The following is a 19,716-nucleotide window of genomic DNA, read 5'->3' as shown; positions in this document are numbered from 1 at the left end:
CCGGGGAGAGCGTGGATGAGCTCCCTCTATCAGCTCCAGCTCCATGCAGGGACATGAGAGAAGCCTCCCACAAGGATGGTAAAAACATCAAAACATCCGGGCATCCCCTGGGCAATTCTCTCACACCAGAAGCGACTTGCAGTTTCTCAAGTCACTCCTGACCTGGGGGGGGGGGGAGTAACCTTTGTGATCTTCACCACACTTGTATGTTACTTGACCATGTGTCCTGGTTTTCATGTGTCAAAGGTTGACGGGCAAGTGATACAGAAGGCAAGGGTGAATCTCTTCAATTCCCACCGAAAGCCTGTGCCATGAACCATTTTGCTTCTCTTTTCCTCTCCAGATCAAGTTGTGGTTATTGTGAGTTTTTCAAGAGAAAAAAAAATATCAGAGGATTTTACGGACCTCTCAGATTTGGCCCTTGGCAACACAGGCTCTTTGGGGGATACTTTCTCTGTCAAAGGAAACCTTCAATAAAGCTCTACACAAACTCTCCTCTCCCTCCTCCTGAGGTTCCCACTGATTCCTCAGCGCATCTGTTTCCAATCTCCTTCGTTTTTCCAAGCAAATAGTTTGCTTGTTTTTCTTGAGTGTTTCATTTTGGTTTTGCACCTTCCCAAAGCTGTCCCCGACCTGCACCCAGACTTGTTGCCACAGCTGTGGTCCTTATGGAGATAAAGAGCCGGCCATGTCTGCCAGATCCTTCTGGCAGAGTTACGTCCATATTGTGCTGAGTCCTGGGCAGAAGGCAAAACTATGAGCCTCTACAATCGTCTCTCCTCCTGGTTCAAAACAAATGACCCAAAACAGATATCCATTTTCAAACCTTGCTCTGGAAAATATCTTGTGCAATAGTATGACATTGCATAAATATATCCAGATGCAGTCATTAAGCCAGGGTAGGAATTTTTCCCCTCCAGCTGTTTAACCTGACTGGGGCAAAAGCAAGGAATTGTGGATGTTGTAGTCTAAAACATCTGCAGGACCAAACATTCCTTACATCAGTGTTGTGTTTCTGGAGTTCTTGAGAATCATGTCTTTGTCTCTCTGCTCCAAATTAATGCCTTGCATAGATAATAACAACTAGAGTAGAGTCTCACTTATCCAACATTCTGGATTATCCAACGCATTTTTGGAGTCAATGTTTTCAATATATTGTGATATTTTGGTGCTAAATTCATAAATACAGTAATTACTACATAGCATTACTGCGTATTGAACTACTTTTTCTGCCAAATTTGTTGTCTAACATGATGTTTTGGTGCTTCATTTGTAAAATCATAACCTAATTTGATGTTTAATAGGCTTTTCCTTAATCCCTCCTTATTATCCAACATATTCGCTTATCCAACATTCTGTTGGATAAGTGAGACTCTACTGTAGTTACAAGTCAGATATTACTATATTACATTGACCAGACTACTACAGAGAACGAATCTTCTGCAATTAAGTGCTGTTTGTAAATCTGCTCTGTGATCCTCATCTGGATTTCCAGAAGCCCACAAGCAACACTGATTAGTCAATTTCTGGTTTCAGACAGGACTAAAATGAAATGTGATGTCAAGAATGCAGGCTGGCAAGATGAGCGCTTCACAGCTCTACTGAGACCCCTCCTCAAATATTATTCCCAAATTATTCTTCTGCAAGACAAACATCCCAAGTTCCTCTGGGAATGTGAAGAACTGTGTTGCCCTAGTCCCTAGTGTTGCCACTAAACCTGCCCTCCTTAACACCACGAACCGTGGAAACTAGTCCTGTCCAGGGAAAAGGAGATGACTTTGTCATCAGTGATTCTGAGGACATCATCAGCTACAGTTTCCACCAGAGGAGGCTGCAAAGTTATGACAGTTTAACTGTTACGGATTTCCCAGTGTGCTTGCTCTATATTAGGAGTTGGGAAAGTATGGTCATCCAGACGTTGTTGGGTTGCAACCACCGTTAATTGTAGTGAGCGTATCCAGTTGGGAACTGCAGTCCAATAATATACGGAGGGGCACACATCAATATTATTGATAGGCCAAGATGTATTTCCTCCTACTTCCATCCTATACTCAAAAAGGCTGGGCATACCACATGGAACATAGAGGGTATTTTATCATATCAGAAGTGACTTGAGAACATACTGCGTCACTTCTGATGTGGAAGAATTGGCCGTCTACAGAGACGTTGCCCAGGGGGTGCCCAAGTGTGTTACCATCCTGCTGGGAGGCTTCTCTCATGTCCCCCCCCCCCAAGCTAAAGCTGACAGAGGGGACTCATCCCGTCTCGCGGATTCAAACTGGAAACCTTCAGGTCAGCAACCCAACCATCAGGTCAGCAGTTCAGCCGGCACAAGGGTTTAACGGTTAAACTTTAACCCATTGTGTGATGCCTAGGGCACCTTTGGCCTTGGACCCTGTGCCCATTCCTGACCAAGATGAAGAAGATTTTGGTTTTCTCCCAAGTCAGCAAGATTCAACACCCTTCCAGATGCCTCATGTTGACATCTCCGAGCCAGAGCCAATTAAGAATGCCCTTGAGACAGTGCCGGCTCTCCCAGATTCTCCGGAAAGTTTAGTGTTTGATCATAGAGCACTTGTACATACAGAAAGATCAAACAGACAAAGCCTGCGGAGAAGCACCAGATTAGCGGAGCGTGGTGACTATGGCTAAGCCCTGTTCTCTTGGGAAGAATTTGGGAGTTAGACACCTGATGCAGTGACTGTAACAAGCTCAGTTCTCTTGGGAAGTTTTAGGGAGTCAGGCACCTGGTTTGGGGGGGCTTATGAACTTCAATAAAAGTGTTGCATTGAGAACTTGCCTTCGCGGTGACAACTTTACTTCTCACTGAGAAATATCATCTCCAGCTCCTGGATCCCAAGCGGCCTGTCAGTGCGCTTACTCTTGAGTAGACCGGGCTCCGGTCTACCTCCTTGCCAAGTTTGGACTGTGTTTCAGCTCCTGAACATCTAGTTCCTGCCTTGCCCTGAAATCCTGTTTTTGGGACATTTATTCTAGAGAACTCTTCTTGCTACTTGCTCTTTTCCCCACTCGATACTCAAGCGGAGTTTGAGTGTGTTTCGGTTTCTGGATTTTGAACTCTAATACTGGACATAAGACTTTTACTTATTGGACTAAATTTGATCTTTCCTGAAAGGTCAATTGCTTATTCAACTTTGCTGCTATTTCCTGCTATTGGAATTTGCTTTAATAAAGATATTATATTGTTATTGGTCTTTGTGTTGGTTTTCGGTGCTCCAGATGCCTAGGGGTGTAACACATTGCACCACTGTGGCCCCACACAGAGGGTGGAAAGTGGGATCAAGTCCTGCATAAAGACATTGCATTGGTTTTTTTTGTTTTGTTTTTGGAAGCCTTGAAAAAAAAGCCCTGGTCAATCAAACATATTAAAGTCACAGGCCAAAGTTTGAAGCAAAGAATGCATTTGCAATGGGGCTAAGGGCATCTATATTAATGAGTACACATCCCAGGAAAAAAATAATGATCCACAGCAGGAAGAATTAACCAAACCATGCAATTAAGAAGAGATGTTGGTTCACGGGAATGACCACCTATCAGACATAATTGACCCTCGTCAACCTGATCCTCACCCCAAAAGTGGCATGCACTTGCCAGTGCCACCTGGCTTCAAACAGCTAAACCCAGTGGCCTCATGCAGTATGCCAAGATGGGGAAAGGATAGTAAGCTGAACCACAATCAAATACAAAGTGAGAGCAGTAGTTGCAGCAGCACAATAGAATGCAGAGAAACCAAAAGGAGAGGCTTTGGAAGAAGCAGTGGCAGAAATCGTTTCTTTCTGGTCATTCCAATAACATTCCAGTCCCACAAGCACTTTTGCCCCTCTCATTCTGTTGTCAATCAAAGAAAGTGTTTGTCTAGAAAGTGAGATTTTTCCATCTCACCCAATACTGTCTACAAGTACATCCAAACCATCAAAGATGGGCTATTCTGTGTCTGGGTAGCACACCTTGGAGTGGGATATTCCCAGACATGCCTGAAACATACTGGGACCTTGTCTTCTTTTTGTTTTCCCCATAATGTGTGGTGTGGATGGGATCCTCCTTTCCCTTGTTATATATGGAGGGAAGGAGCTTGCAGTATAATATTTATTGTTATTTTTAGCTGCCTTGTTTTGTGAAACATTGGAACTGGATCCTGACTCTGCTTTTGTTCATCTTTCTATCTTGGGTTTCCCAGTTACTGCCTGATTCCCCAGCTTCTTGAATTCCAGACATGCAGCTTCTCTCCTCTCTTAGAGAAGTATAACACAATTGACTAGAGCTATTTGGGCTTCTGTCACAGCCTGTGGCAGAACACTACAGAACGTTGCCCACTTCACCTGGTGTCTTCACCTCCGAGGGGTGCCCAGTGGTACGGTGGTTGACAGCCAAGATGCGGAAAGCATACACCATTGCAGGATCTAATCCACCCAGTTTCTGGTCACGGATATCTGGGTCAATATCGCTAGCTACTATTTCCCAGGAGATATCCAGCTGTTTTTTGGTGGCCTTTTTGGCCTCTCGCCTCTGAACCACAAAGCCAGTCAGGTTGCCTGAGCCTTGGGTTTGCCACTCCAGTTCCACCTCCGTGCGGTGACGCATGTACATCAGCTTGCTAATTGTCACATTCGGTGGAGTGGGATACTCTGAAATGCAGGCAAAGAAAGCCTGGTTACTAATTTATTTCTCTCATCAATATTATCAATATATTATTAACTACCGTACACACTCGAGTATAAGCCGACCTGAATATAAGCCGAGGCACCTAATTTTCCCACAAAAAACTAGGATAACTTATTGACCCGAGTATAAGCTGAGGGTGGGAAATGCAGCAGCTATTAGTAAATTTCAAAATAAAAATAGATACCAATAAAATTACATTAATTGAGGCATCAGTAGGTTAAATAATGTATATATATGGATACAGATATACAGGTACATGGATCTATATGTATATAGTAGACATGTCCAAAAATCGTTTTGAATCGTATATCGGAATTATTTCGGATTGTTCTCGCTTTTTGATACGCATTCCGAGACATTGTCTCACAGCGCAACCAGCAATGTAATTCGAACCATTGTTGGCCCATTCTCTAATTGTCTCTTAATGTTTCGTTAATTTTTTTCCTTCCAAAATTTTTTTTTAAATATATATTTAAAAATATTTTAATTTTTTTTGTTTCTGCAACCTACCTTGAATGGGAGCTTAGTGCACTCCCCAGCCAATCAGAAGCTTCCACAATGGATGCAAAGGTGGGGGCTAGGGTCCTCTGTGTCCACGTGGAAGACTGCCATTAAAGCCTGTTGTGTAAAGCCCGGGCGAGCCATTCTGGGCTGGACTTTGTGTGGAGAGTGTGGTGGTCTGCAAACTGAGAGCAAGCAAGCCTCTTGAGGGAGAGAGAGGGTGAAGGGGCCCAGTCTGGCTGTTCCCACAGAGGGGTTTGGAGAAAGGGTTAGGGTTTTGTTGCTGGTTCTTTCTCTTAGCAAGGGAATTTCTAGTTTTGAAATTATCTTTGCACTCTTTGCCAGAGCATTGCTTGGCGTGGTGGTCACTGGTCCATTTCTAATTGAAGGCATTGGGTTGAGGCTGGTGGGATTACACAGCCAGAGACACCATTGATTTCCAGTGTCCTTCTTGCTTACAAATATAGCAAGGGAATTTCTAGTTTTTAAAGTATTTTTGCACAACTTGCAAGGGCATTGCAAATTTGGTGAGGATAGCTCAAGAAATGAGGGCGGGAGAGCCCTGTAAAAGTCCCCCCCAGGTTCCTTTTTTTTTTTTTTTTTTGGCGATTGCGCATGCATGTCCGCCATTTTAGAAACATTTAGAATCGTTACGAATTTTCGGAAATATCCAAAAATTTTGGGTGAAAAAATTGGAAATACTTTCTATATTGAAGCGCCAGCACCCCCTACTTTAGAAACGAGAATTGAAACTTTTTTTTTCATTGATCGAACATGCCTAGTATATAGGATTCGAAAAGACCTGCAAACATATGAGGGGAAAAGTCATATATAAAATTAATGTATATAGCTAGATAGATACAGATAAGTACATAGGGATTGCAAATGCCTGGAAAGGATTAATGCCTATATATCTGTAGGAGAGTTTAACAAATATTTCAGGGGAAAATGCTTTTATAAGATTAATGGATACATATTTTTCTTCTTCCTGACTTGCAAAGTCCTCTTTCCCTTTTCAAAAAGTGAGGGAGGCTTTGGAAACCACACTGATAAGGGTAGGTAAGAGAGAAATATATCATATATTGCAAGCAATGGCCTCCATGTTCTGTTGTCGGGCCTTGGCCTTGACCCCATTATAAGCCGAGAAAGGCTTTTTCAGCTCAAAATAAAAGGCTGAAAAACTTGGCTTATCTTCGAATATATACGGTAATAGTTATTAGTTAAACATTATTAACTAATTATAGCAACACCTTTAAGATGATTTATTTCAGCAAAAACATTCATTTATATTGATCCATTTCTTGAGAAGCCTTGACAGAGAGATATATTGCTTTCATGTGTCAATGTAACAGAATATTAATACTTACAATATCACTTTAAAGATTACTACCAGCTACTTGAAACTCACAAAACTTTTTGAAGATTTTTAGCAAAGCTAACAATTCATATCCCTCTGTAGTCTATAACACATCCAGCATGGTATAGTGATTTGACAGCTGGGTTAGATATGCATCTACGCTGTAGAATTAATATACCATATATACTAGAGTATAAGCCAACCCGAATATAAGCCAAGGCACCTAATTTTTACCACAAAACTGGGAAAACTTATTGACTCGAGTATAAGACAATGGTGGGAAATGCAGCAGCTATTAGTAAATTTCAAAAATAAAAATTAATAATAAATTAATAAAATTACATTATTTGAGGTATCGGTAGGTTAAATGTTTTTGAATATTTATATAAAACTGTAATTTAAGATAATAATAAGACTTTAATAAGACAAGACTGTCCAACTCTGATTACCTATCTACTCGAGTATAAGATGACCCGAATATAAGCCAGCCAGGGCCCTCACTCGAATATAAGCTGAGGGGAGCTTTTTCAGCCCTAAAAAAGGGCTGAAAAACTAGGCTTATACTCGAGTATATACAGTAGTTTGACACCACTTTAATAACTATGGTTCAATGCTATGGGATCCTGGGATTTGTAATTCAGTGAGGCACCAGCACTCTTTGGTAGAAAAGGTGAAATATGTTGTTAAACTACCACTCCAATGAGTTCATAGCATTGGGCTGTGGCTGTTAAAATGGTGTCAAACTGCATTAATACTACAATGTAGATGGACCCCAGGATTCTGAGAGACTAAGATTTCCCATTCAGCCATAGAAATCTTTGGGAAATCATACTCTCTCAGCCTAAAAAAGGGCAATGACTATTTCTTAATAATTATTGCCAAGAAAATCCTAGGATAGGTTTTCTATAAGTTGGAGTTATATAGAAAGCACATTTGACAAAGCAGAGTGATAGTCACAAAAGCTCTCACTAAAATAGAACAGTCAGCCTTTCCAATTTTTTTACATACATATGGGATACCAGGCCTCTCCTAATCAAATTCCATTCCATACATTAATTTTGTCTAGAATATGTAAGGGGGGTTATTTGGCTTATTTGAACATTCATTTTGTTCTGTCACGCGCTGGGCCTGTAGCTATTGTCTTTGTATAGGACGTATACTTTATGCCCAGCGGGAAGCCAGGGTGCCTCAAAGAGAGGCTCTTGAGGATTTTCCTGAAAAGTATAGTCCTTTGAGTCTTTAATGAGATAACAAAGGCTTTATTATTGAACAAATAATAAATCTTCAAGGAGTCAAATAACACTTCAAAGGTATCCTTAATAAACTGTTGGCCTTTTCGGTCTTGTCCCCAGGGGACAGACAATTGGCTTTGGATAACTGTGCTTTCTCTATAAGAAGAAAACCCCCTTATAACCTCTCCCAGGCTGTCTATTATATGGGCCTAGCTGATGTGGGACCCAAATGCGTCTGGGTATCGAGTGGACCTACCAACCAAGGCTTGCAGATGTTTCAGCTGGGGTTGTGTGGATCTGTGGTGCTGTTCCCTCTCTGAGGTTTCTTTGGAAACTTTAGGGCTGTTTCCCTCAGGAACTGTGAGACTGAGGGGCTGTGAGCTCTTAGCCAGAACCTTTGGGACCGTTCCCTTGGAATTTCTGTTTCTGATTCCTCGGAGGTTCTATATCCCCGGATGTTCTATATCCCCGGATGTTCTATAGATATGAAGCTTTTCTACAGGACGAGCTGGTCTACGTCCTATAGTTTAGCTTCCTTAAGTGAGACTGACTTAAAAATGGCTCCTTCCCTCCCAGAGCCCTGAACATGGGGCAGAACCAAACTTAATGATGATGGACAGGCGGCTTGCCCTATGACTGCAAACATTATAGCAGAAAGAAAATAAAGTTGGAGATTCTGGTACAGCCGTACCAGCACACATTTACTTACTCTTAACTTGCAGGTTAACAAAGGCAGAGGCATTGCCCACAGCATTGATGGCAGTACAGCGATAAATGCCACTGTCCTTCATCCACTCTGTATCCTGCAAGGTCAAGTTGAACCAAGCAGTCTCCTTCTGCAGTCTGTATTTCTTAGCATCAGATCTAATGACTTGGTTCTTGTTGTTGTACCAGAAGACTTCTGAGCCCAGGTAAGCAGTTAGGAGGTGACAAGCCAACTGGACCCCATTGCCTTCAAAGAGTGACACCTTGGATCTCTCCACCACGAGTCTGGGAGGTTCTGTACAGAAAAACAATAGGACTTATGGTTTGTGCTGATGAAAAAGCATTGGCTTGAACACTTTTTTCTCAAAACAACATTTTAAGAAAGAAAGTACTGTAATAACAGATAACATAAAATTTGGCACTCCATTCACGTTATTATACTTCATATAAATGCCCAGATATTTCTGTGGAGAAAGTAAGTGAATACTTAGAGAAGCAGAAGACACCAAAGACAGATTATAAATAGTTCTATAACAGTGAAGGAAGTTTTTGATGTTATTAAAAAGTCCAAAATAGGAAAAGTACCTAGGCCAGATGGGGTGTTGGCTTTCTTTTACCCAGACAGCGTTAATGATTAATTTTAAACTTGCATCTTATATTTTATCTTTGTTTTGCATATTTTCATATGTATTTTGTGGAAATATGTTTTAACATGTATTTTAAAGAATGTTTTTAGATGAATGTGTGTTTTAGCAATGTTGTAACCCACCTAGAGCTGTGAGGAAAGGTGGGCAAGAAATAAATTATTATTATTATTATTATTATTTATTAAAATGCTTTGAGAATGAACTTTTATTACCTATACAACAAACAAAGAACACTATTTTGGAGAATGGAAAGATTCCCAGTCAACTGGAAAGAGGTGAATTGATGACAATAATGTGCAAAGCTGTGTGAACATATTTTAAAAAGGTGAAGACAATGTTGGAGACTGTATGATTGTGTGAGAAACTGTTGAGGAACACTTTCCATTTGATGTTCTCAGAGTTTCACTTGTTCAATTGGATGAGAAAAATTTCAGAGGGGAATTGTTGTATTATGGTTGTATGTGTATGAAATGTAAATCAAGTGTTTTCTGCTGTTAGGCAAGAGTGTGTGTTTCAGCAATGAAACAGTTAACAGCAGGCTAGTTAGACTGACAGCCTGCTATGACCTATCAGGCATGATTTCCGGCCTTGGAAGTCGGGAACTTCATTCAGACTGAGGAATGTGCTTCTTATCTTATCTCTGTGTGTTGAGCTGTGCTTGCCGAGGCGAGAGGCTGTAGAAGAATGCCAGCTCAGAGCGATGGCTTTTGCTGTGCTTTGTAAATATGTATTATAGATATTGAATAAATGTTTGGACTTTAGACTAGAGATGTCTTTGAGTCTAACATTTGAACACAGGAATCGGTGTGGCAGTCGATTCACCAATTCATCAGGGTGCTGGAGAAGATGATTGATGGAGCTTGAAGAAACCCACTCAGCACACACCCTGACCCCTCACGCCAACAAAAAACCCTTCAGGACAGCATTTTGATGATGTAAATGGAATGGAATATGCCATCTGATTCTGAGTTCCTGAAAGTTTTTTCCAAAGTAGATTTGATGAGTGGATACACATGTGGTGTAAATGCATCACCACTAGTGGATACTATCTTGAATAGTATGATGTAGACAAAAAGCTATGTTATGCTGCAACATAGTTAAATAAGTAATTAATAAAAGAGTTATGGCCTGACAGGTATTACTTTCAGGCCAGTGTCTTGTCAGTGACTTACACCCATGTATAAGTCCCTTTTTGGTCAGGGCATACAGAGTTAGTCTCTTGTCCTTGTGCTCCATCCAAAAACTTCTCATGCCTGACATGTTCAATCCCCAGGAGGGGTTGTTGATGCTCCTTCTTAGTAGAGGAAAGGGTATGGAAGAGGAGGTCATTCAGAGCATGAAGATCCTGCTGTTTTCAGCTCCTGGGGAGGAGGAAAAGAGAAGTGCACACCATTTGAGTGCATACCCTCGTTCCTTCCCTCCCATCCCAACCAAACTGGGGCTGGCTGCCTCTGTATGATCTGAATCACCTGCCCACTCCTTCTGTTTCCCACTAGTAAGAAACAAGAACATGGACTTCTGCCAGGGAACTGTGCAGTGGAAATATGTGCACATATAAGATCTCAGTTCAAATATGTAATACTCACGCTCTTAAAAGAATAATTTTATAAGAAATCTTGCCTTTCTTTTTCCTTCCAGTCAAGATAGAGAAATACATCTTGCATTCTACGAGGCAGAATGATTGATCCACTCAACTGAAGAATGTTGGTCTTAGTGATGAAAGAAACCAAGGACCGAGAAGGAGCTTTCCTATTGCTTGCTATTTAATCTCTTTAAGGGGAGATGGGAGGGATTAGATCTTACTGTCCTATTATCCTGTTGAATCAGCTAATTTGTTCTGATCTCAGAAACTAATTAGTATCAGGCCTGGCTTCTACTTGAATAGGAGATTTCCAAGAAACACAAGCAGGGCCATAGCCAGAAAAGAATTTCGGGAGGGGTTTTGAAAATTTCGGGGGGGGGGGGGTTGAACCCCTAGCACATATCCCTCCCCGCTACAAACCTGTCAATATCTGAGATAGTGCCTGGAGGGACTCTTAATGTTTTGCATCTCATAGACTTAGCATGGGGATTTGGTTAACCAGTTAAAATTCATGAGTAAACGAGATTTTTTTTTTATAACTTGAAAAATTTCGGGGGGGGGTTGAACCCCTAAACCCCCCCCCCCTCGCTACAGGTCTGAACACAAGGGATGTGTTATCGAAGGCTTTCATCAGAGCCGGTCCAACAATGAGGCGAATTAAGTGGTCGCTTCAGGTGCAAAACATATGGGGGCACAGTCGAGACTGCTTTTTCTGTTGATTTCTTGTAAAACATGATGTTTTGGTGCTTAATTTGTAAAATCCTAATGTAATTTGATGTTTAATAGGATTTTCCTTAATCCCTCCTTATTATCCAACATTTTTGCTTATCCAACACTTTTATTTTTCAGTGATTGGTTTGTGGGGGGGGGGCACCAAAACTCTGTTCGGCTACACTTGAAAAATACCTAGGGCCAGCTCTGGCTTTCATGACCAGGATCACAGGGTTGTTGTATGTTTTCTGGGCTGTATGGCCATGTTCCAGAAGTATTCTCTCCTGACCTTTCTTCTCCATGGAAAGACCAGGGTGAGAGAAGAACTCTTGTCAGTTGGAGGCCAGTGTGAATGTTGTAGTTAATCATTAGCTGCCCCAAAGTCAGTTCCAGACATGAATCAACCAGGGACAGCTAATGACTCTGAACAAAGGATGCCCCCAGGCAGGAAGAAGCCAGGAGATGAAGTTATTCAATGCTAATTTAGGTGATTAACTACAACATTCACACTGGCCTCCAACTGACAAGAGTTCTTCTCTCACCCTGGACTTTCCATGGATATATATATAAACCTTCCTTGATTAGTTTCTCCATACCTCACAACCTCTGAAGATGCCTGCCATAAATGTGGGCGAAAGGTCAGGAGAGAATACTTCTGGAACATGGCCATACAGCACAGGAAACGTACAACAACCCAACACAAGGGATTTCGAGCTAGAAAAGATCTTGCCAACAGTGGACAATTCTGCCCCTCTATTCTTATTCTAGTATCTTACACATGAAAACTATGTCAGGCCCTAGTCCTTTCCCATATATATATACTCGCCTGCTTACCCAATCGGACATGGCACTTGGCAGCTTTTGCCCGAAGAGGATGAGCAGCCATACAGGTGAATTCCTTGCCCCCCAGAGTAGTGTTGGATTTCATGACGAAGATGTTGTGGGATTGCTTCAGCCCACCCAGGACATGGTCCCTCCAGTCTCTCCACCAAAGGGTCACCCGGGGCTCTCCGCCTGCCCAGTCACAGGTCAGCATGAGGAACTCATTCTTCTTCGTTGCCACTGCACTGCATGACGGGCTCCCACCTGGAACCCCTGCAGCAGAAATAACACATTAGAGGAGGAGACAGTAGAGTGTGCTACTCACTCTCTGCTGCCTCAAATATGAAGCACGCCATTTCTTCCCTACTAGAATTGCCACCAGTGGTTGTTACCATATCCCAATTTGAATTGCAACTAGAAGGACCATTGTAAAGAACTCAGGCAGGGGGAGAAATCTTTTTAAAAATCCCACCTCTGACACCGATTGCGGAGATGTGGAGGAGTTCCTATTAATTAATTATATTTATATTATTGCTGCCACCACTTATTAAAGATGTTTATTTTAAAACGCTGCCACCAAATTATAGAGGTTTTATAATACTGCCACCAATATAAAGAGGATTATCAACTCTTGCCACCACTATTGGAAGATTTAGCCTCTGGCTACTTAGAGAGGAGACTTTTAAAATTTTATGTTTGTTCTTTCTTCTTCTTGTTTATTCTTGATGTGCGTATATATGACAGAGACTGAGATGTTTGAGAGAACAATAACAAGTTTATTCAGGCACAAGCTTAATGGTTACAATAACTTCTCTTGTTTGAGGCACTTAGATTAACAGTTGCAATAACAGAATGAGGTGATTCAAACTTCCTAAAATGTCACTTCTTTCTCCAGTGCTTTTAACCTGCAGTCACCCTGTGAATTTCAATCACAGACTATCTGTTCCCTATCTGGAAACAGACTATCTTAAAATAAGTCACCAAACTTATTTTAAACTTGACTCAAAATCAAACCTTTGAGCCACCCTGATTCTCCAATTGAGAATCAGCCTTCCCTGTGCTTCAACAGAACACAGACTCTAAAATCAACCTTCCCTGTGGTTCTCTGACCACACCCTGAGTTTCCCTCCAAATTGTGCTCTCTCTTTAGCTAAACGCAGTTGGCTCCGCCTACTTCTCCATGGCAACCACTCATGAGTGCCGAGTAACAGAAATATTAACCCTCTTAAAACACAGTTAAACATGGTATCTGTAAACTAAAAAAAATAAAATCACACTTTGTTACACCCATCTATAGAACACACTCAGTCCGCACTCATTTTCAGGTGGACTGGACGAAGGAAGTTAGCAGAACCAACCGATCTACCAAAGCAGACCCTTCTTCCTTCATTGCTAGTACTCACACACAGAGGTCCTGCAGACGGCATCCTTTTTCAGTGCTGGGTGGGAAGCCAGGCAAGTGTATGAGGTCCCATTGTGAATGTCCATGCCCCGGTAGATCTGGGTTATGTTGGAGTAGGTTGCCATATGGTTTGCTTCCTTTCTGGATTTGACCCACTGCAGCCGCACTGGGGGGAAGCCCCCCTGCCACAAACAGTGTAGAGCAAGGTCTCGGAAATTGGCAGCTGGCAGCGGTATGCAGCTGGGCTTCCCTTGAGGCAAATCTGTGCATGGGGGCAAACATCGTATCAACAGAAATGAGCCAGCAGATGAAGAGACATTTCTTTTTGTGGGGGAGTGTGAGATTCCCTCCTATAGATAGTATATTTCTACATGATGCTGTTGTATGTGCAGGCTGATGTGCATTGTCTTGCTAGGAAAAGAGCATCATATAGTTAAGTCCTTGCAGGACAAAGTTTGAGAATTCCTAGGTGGATCTAAGCTTTTGTTGTATCAGACATTGGACATCACAGTGAAATACTCTTCAGGCAACTACTATGACTACGACTATGACTACTATTAACACACTTTTATATGCCTACTACTATTAATACACATTTTTCACAAAATGGGGACTCAGGATCAGTAACAAAGATTTTAAAAATTCCACCAAGAATGGTTCTTTTTCTTTGCTAACTTCATCCTTCTCCCAGGAGTTCTTTACAAATTAGTAGTTAAATTATATAACCATCTCATATACCTTTTTTTTTTTGCAACAAGAGTCAAATTGAAAGAGTCTGACCAGAAAGAACAGAGCAGAGGCTATTTTGGTCCATTCAGTACAGTAGCCAAAGAGCAAGAGATATCTACTTGTTTGTTCTAAGCACCAAATGGCAGCATTTTTAATTCTGTTGCATAGCAGATGGGATTGTGCTTTGTAAGTTTGAATTTTCCTCTACATCATTGTAAATGGAAACAATAAAAATGGCCCTCTAGAAAAAAGTACCCAAATTTATTTTGCCATTTTCCCCAGTTACTCTTTAGCTATGCCAGGGTGACAATGCCTGAAGAGATGGAAGGAAAGACAGAAGACAAAAGGGATGGAAGACAATGCAATACATGCTGGAGCCTCACAGCCAAACCAGAGCAGGAGGAATTACTTACAATAGACGGTTAAAATGATGGCGGTCTGAGTTCGGGTATTCAAATGCAAATTCTGGGCCAAGCAAGTGTAGATGCCTGTTTGGGTCCGCAAGATCCTGGGAATCACGTACTTCTGACCTGAATGGACTTGAGAGCTGTTGTAGAACCAAATGTAATGGCTGGGTGGATTAGAAAGAGCCAGGCAGGTCATGATCACTTCTTCTTGTTCATTGGCTAAGAAGCCGTGTTGGTTGACAGCAAATGGCTCCACGCTGATCACTGGTTCATCAGGACCATCTACAGGACAGATCGGGATGTGCTTAATAGTGCAACCAATGTGAGAAGGATGAACCTCCAGAAGCTTACATTTTTCCTTATAGTCACCTACAGCACATATTAATTGACGCATTTTTAAACCGATGGCTCAGATTTAGTGTGAACGTTCTCCTTCTTCCAGAGTCTTATAGGAGATGTTGTTTGTTGTGAAAGTTGAAACTTCTTAGTCTGTGCCAGGGGTCCCCAAACTAAGGCCCATGGGCCGGATGCAGCCCTCCAAGGTCATTGACCTGGCCCCTGTCCTAAACTTTAGACTTAGGGTTGACCCAGGTCTACCTGGTCTTTGGAGGTCCCTTTACTTACCTATGGTCCTATGAGACTGTCTAGATGGCCTCTGAGGGTCCCTTTTCTTACCTATGGTCTTATGAGATCATCTAGATGGTCCTTGCAGGTTTTCTGAGATTGTCTAGATCAGGGGCTCCCAAACTAAGGCCTGGCCCATGTCCTAAACTTTAGACTTCGGGTTGACTTGAGTCTACAACGACTTGAAGGCACACAACAACAACAACAGCAATCCTAATTTTGGACTATTTCATCATAATCCAGCCCCCCCCAGCAGTCTGAGGGACTGTGAATAGGCCCTCCACTTAAAAAGTTTGAGGACCCCTGGTCTGTGCATTGAGCTATCAAGCCGAATACATCCCAAGAATAAGGAGTGACTAGTAAACCAGTTTAACTGGTAGTGAAATGGGTTGCTGTGAATTTTCCAGGTTGTATGGCCATGTTCCAGAAGCATTCTCACCTGACATTTCAGAGTGGGAGAAGGAACACTTGTCTGTTGGAGGCAAGTGTGAATTTTGCAATTGGCCACCTTGATTAGCATTGAATGGCCTTGAAGCTGCACCCTGGGCATTCCACAGATATATAAACCCCATTTGCCTCATTTCCAACAGACCTCACAACCTCTGAGGATGCATGCCATAGATGTGGGCGAAAAGCTTCTGGAACATGGCCATACAGCCTGGAAAACTCACAGCAACTCAGTGCTTCCAGCCATGAAAGCCTTCAATGACACATTATATCCTCATTACTACTATTGTAGGAGCCTCCGATGGCCTAGGGGATAAAAGCCTAGTGACTTGAAGGTTGGGTTGCTGACCTGAAAGCTGCCAGGTTCGAATCCCACCTGGGGAGAGCGTGGATGAGCTCCCTCTATCAGCTCCAGCTCCATGCGGGGACATGAGAGAAACCTCTCACAAGGATGGTAAAACATCAAAACATCTGGGCGTCCCCGGGCAACATCCTTGCAGACGGCCAATTCTCTCACTCCAGAAGCAACTCAGGTTGCTCCTGACACGGAAAAAAAAACTACTATTGTTTCATGTACATTGACAAAATGGCATGCATCTCCATCCATCTTCTTTGAAATTCATTGCCATATCACTTTCCTTTGCCTCTTGCACACAACACCTTTCAGAAAGTACGTGAAAATATTTATTTTCCAAGTATTACTCGTTTGTCTTTTTTTGATTATAAGGTTTAGATTTATCCCTTCCTCTACTGTTTCCCCAAAATAAATCAAAGTTTCTCTATGCCTCAAATGTCTTTCATTGTAGAACAAAAAGCAACTTTGGAAAGATGTAATTTATGTCAGGAAAATAAGCAGAAAGAAAAGAATTAAAAGAAGTTTGGAAGTTGAGTATTACAAAAAAAAAAATGGGTAGTACCCAGTTGTTGAACTCACAACTCACTTTTCTGGTTGTTTCAGAGGTCAGAATTAAGACCACAACAATCACCGGAATCCTCTCCAAAGACCCACTTGTAAGCAGGACATGCACATATACTTTTTTGTAACAGGATGCCCTACTAGCACATTATATACAAAACCCTCCTGATGACCCAAAAGATCTCTGCACATATCTGTCACAGAGTATCCAACTACAGTAGAGTCTCACTTATCCAACACTCACTTATCCAATGTTCTGGATTATCCAATGCATTTTTGTAGTCAATGTTTTCAATACATCGTGATATTTTGGTGCTAAATTCGTAAATACAGTAATTACTACATAGCATTACTGCGTATTGAACTACTCTTTCTGTCAAATTCATTGTTAAACATGATGTTTTGGTGTTTAATTTGTAAAATCATAACCTAATTTGATGTGTAATAGGCTTTTCCTTAATCCCTCCTTATTATCCAACATATTCGCTTATCCAACGTTCTGCCAGCCCGTTTATGTTGGATAAGTGAGACTCTACTGTACACCAAAATAGATGGACACTTCCCTCTCAATCCTTCTAACACAATACTTTCTTTCAATCTGAATTAAGCTTTTACCTCCCAGTGATGCTTCCCTGATCCAATTTAGGGAGGCCTAGGGTTGCTTTTATGCTAACATTAAAATACATTAGAGTCTCACTTATCCAACACTCGCTTATCCAACATTCTGGATTATCCAACACATTTTTGTATTCTATGTTTTCAATACATCATGATATTTTGGTGCTAAATTCGTAAATACAGTAATTACTACATGGCATTAAGTAGCATTGAACTACTTTTTCTGTCAAATTTGTTGCTAAACATGAAGATTTGGTACTTAATTTGTAAAATCATAACCTAATTTAATGTTTAATAGGCTTTCCCTTAATCTCTCCTTATTATCCAACATATTCGCTTATCCAACGTTCTGCCGGCCCGTTTATTTTGCATAAGTGAGACTACTGTACACCAAAATAGATGGACACTTCCCTCTCAATCCTTCTAACACAATACTTCTTTCAATCTGAATTAAGCTTTTACCTCTCAGTGATGCTTCCCTGATCCAATTTAGGGAGGCCTAGGGTTGCTTTTATGCTAACATTAAAATACAGTATTGGACAATTTCATTCAATCTGCTGCCTGAGCACTGGGAAATTCTCATCTAATTCAACAGGTATTAACATTGCATTTACTTATTTGCATGTTGACATGTTAAGATCTAACAGGAGACACAAGAAGACCCCTGAGAACAGACAGGACAGAATATTTGTTCCCACTATCCAGTTACTTACAGATCACATCAAGGTACATCTGGTCGCTGGTTTGGCTGTTGACTTCATTGTGGGCTGTGCAGGTATACCATCCCATGTGAGTCCTATTAGTAGATGTGAGGTTCAAGAAACCACCGACTGCTTCTGTGATGGGTATCACGCCGTCTCGATTGGTGTAGCGCTGCCAGGAAAACTCAACTGGGGGTGTGCCCTCTTTCACTGTGCACACCATCAGTACAGGCATGTCTTCCACAGGCGTTGAGTCATTCATCTGTAGGAAGGGCTTTGAAACAGGGACTGGGAAAGGCCAAACGTAGAGCTAAGGACATACTCTAACCCAGGGGTCCCCAAACTAAGACCCGGGAGCCAGATGTGGCCCTCCAAGGTCATTTACCTGGCCCTGCCCTCATTTATAATATAATATTTTTATATCAGTTTTAATACTATAATATATTACATATATTATACATATACATATGATATTGATAATAATATTATCATTTTATACAATATAATACTAATAGTAATACCATATAATAATATTAATTATATGTTATATATTACATATATTACAGCATAGTGGTATAGTTCAATATCTATATATATAAATGAGTGATGGCATCACGGCGACCCACAAAACAACAAAACTACAGGCCCCCCAACCTCGAAATTTGACAACACAACCCATCATCCATGCCTCTAGGTTGATACAACAAAAAGAAAAGAAAAATAAAGTCCTACTTAGAGGGAGAGCAATAATTGTTTTTATCCAATTGCTGCCACTTAGAAGGCTAAGCTCCGCTCACTTGGTCTCCTAGCAACCCACTCATCCCAGTGTTAATAAAAGAATAAAAAATAAAATAAATACAAATAATACAATAAAAATAATTAAAAACACTAAAAAATTAATACAATAAAATACTATAACAAAATAACTAAAAATAATACAACAAAATAATAAAATATAATAAATAAAAAGGATAAGTTACAATAAAATTAATTAAACAAAATACAAATTACGTCAAATAAAAATTCCACAACAACTTTTAACCAATACCACCACCACTTTGCCACAGCAACGTGTGGCTGGGCACAGCTAGTAGTAATATATAATGCTAATATTGTGCTATGCTAATAATATAATATATTGTATGTACATACAGCTGCTCTGAGTTCCCTTCGGGGTGAGAAGGGTAGGGTATAAATGTAGTAAATGAATAAATAAATAACTTTGGACTTAGGCTCGCCGAAAGTCTGAAATGACTTGAAGACACACAACAACAACAACAACAATCCTAATTAACCTGACTATCTCATTGGCAAGAAACAGGCCCACACTTCCTATTGATAGGTTTATGTTGGTTAAAATTATTTTCATTTTTAAATATTGTATTGGTCTTTCATTGTTATTGTTGTTTTGCACTACAAATAAGATATGTGCAGTGTGCATAGGAATTTGTTAGTTTTGTTTTTTTTCAAATGATAATTCAGCCCCTCAACAGTCTGAAGGATTGAGGACCCCTGCTCTAACCCTTTCCAGGCACTTGCAGAATCTAAGGCAAAGCCATGCTTGTGGGTTCTAAGGCCCCTTCTACACTGTCCTTATATCCCAGAATCTGATCCCAGGTTATTTGCTTTGAA

At 41.0% G+C, this 19,716-nt stretch overlaps 1 protein-coding gene across 4 annotated transcripts in view; it reads right to left on the bottom strand.

Annotated features, from left to right (window-relative positions):
• vsig10l2 (V-set and immunoglobulin domain containing 10 like 2) overlaps positions 1-19,716 on the bottom strand; it is an 80,486-nt gene that overhangs the window by 5,686 nt on the left and 55,084 nt on the right. For all 4 annotated transcript variants that reach the window (XM_062961320.1, XM_062961317.1, XM_062961316.1 and 1 more), the window contains 6 exons: positions 18,097-18,372; positions 14,785-15,060; positions 13,644-13,904; positions 12,253-12,513; positions 8,483-8,773; positions 4,341-4,646 (listed from right to left, as the gene is read on the bottom strand). In XM_062961320.1, coding sequence (XP_062817390.1) covers positions 4,341-4,646; positions 8,483-8,773; positions 12,253-12,513; positions 13,644-13,904; positions 14,785-15,060; positions 18,097-18,372 — 1,671 coding nt within the window. The remainder of the gene's footprint in view (positions 1-4,340; positions 4,647-8,482; positions 8,774-12,252; positions 12,514-13,643; positions 13,905-14,784; positions 15,061-18,096; positions 18,373-19,716) is intronic.

Source organism: Anolis carolinensis, unplaced genomic scaffold (genome assembly GCF_035594765.1).
Source record: "Anolis carolinensis isolate JA03-04 unplaced genomic scaffold, rAnoCar3.1.pri scaffold_8, whole genome shotgun sequence".
Lineage (NCBI taxonomy): Eukaryota > Metazoa > Chordata > Lepidosauria > Squamata > Dactyloidae > Anolis > Anolis carolinensis.
Note: the sequence above shows the minus strand (reverse complement) of the source record. Positions and strands in the feature narration are given on the sequence as shown.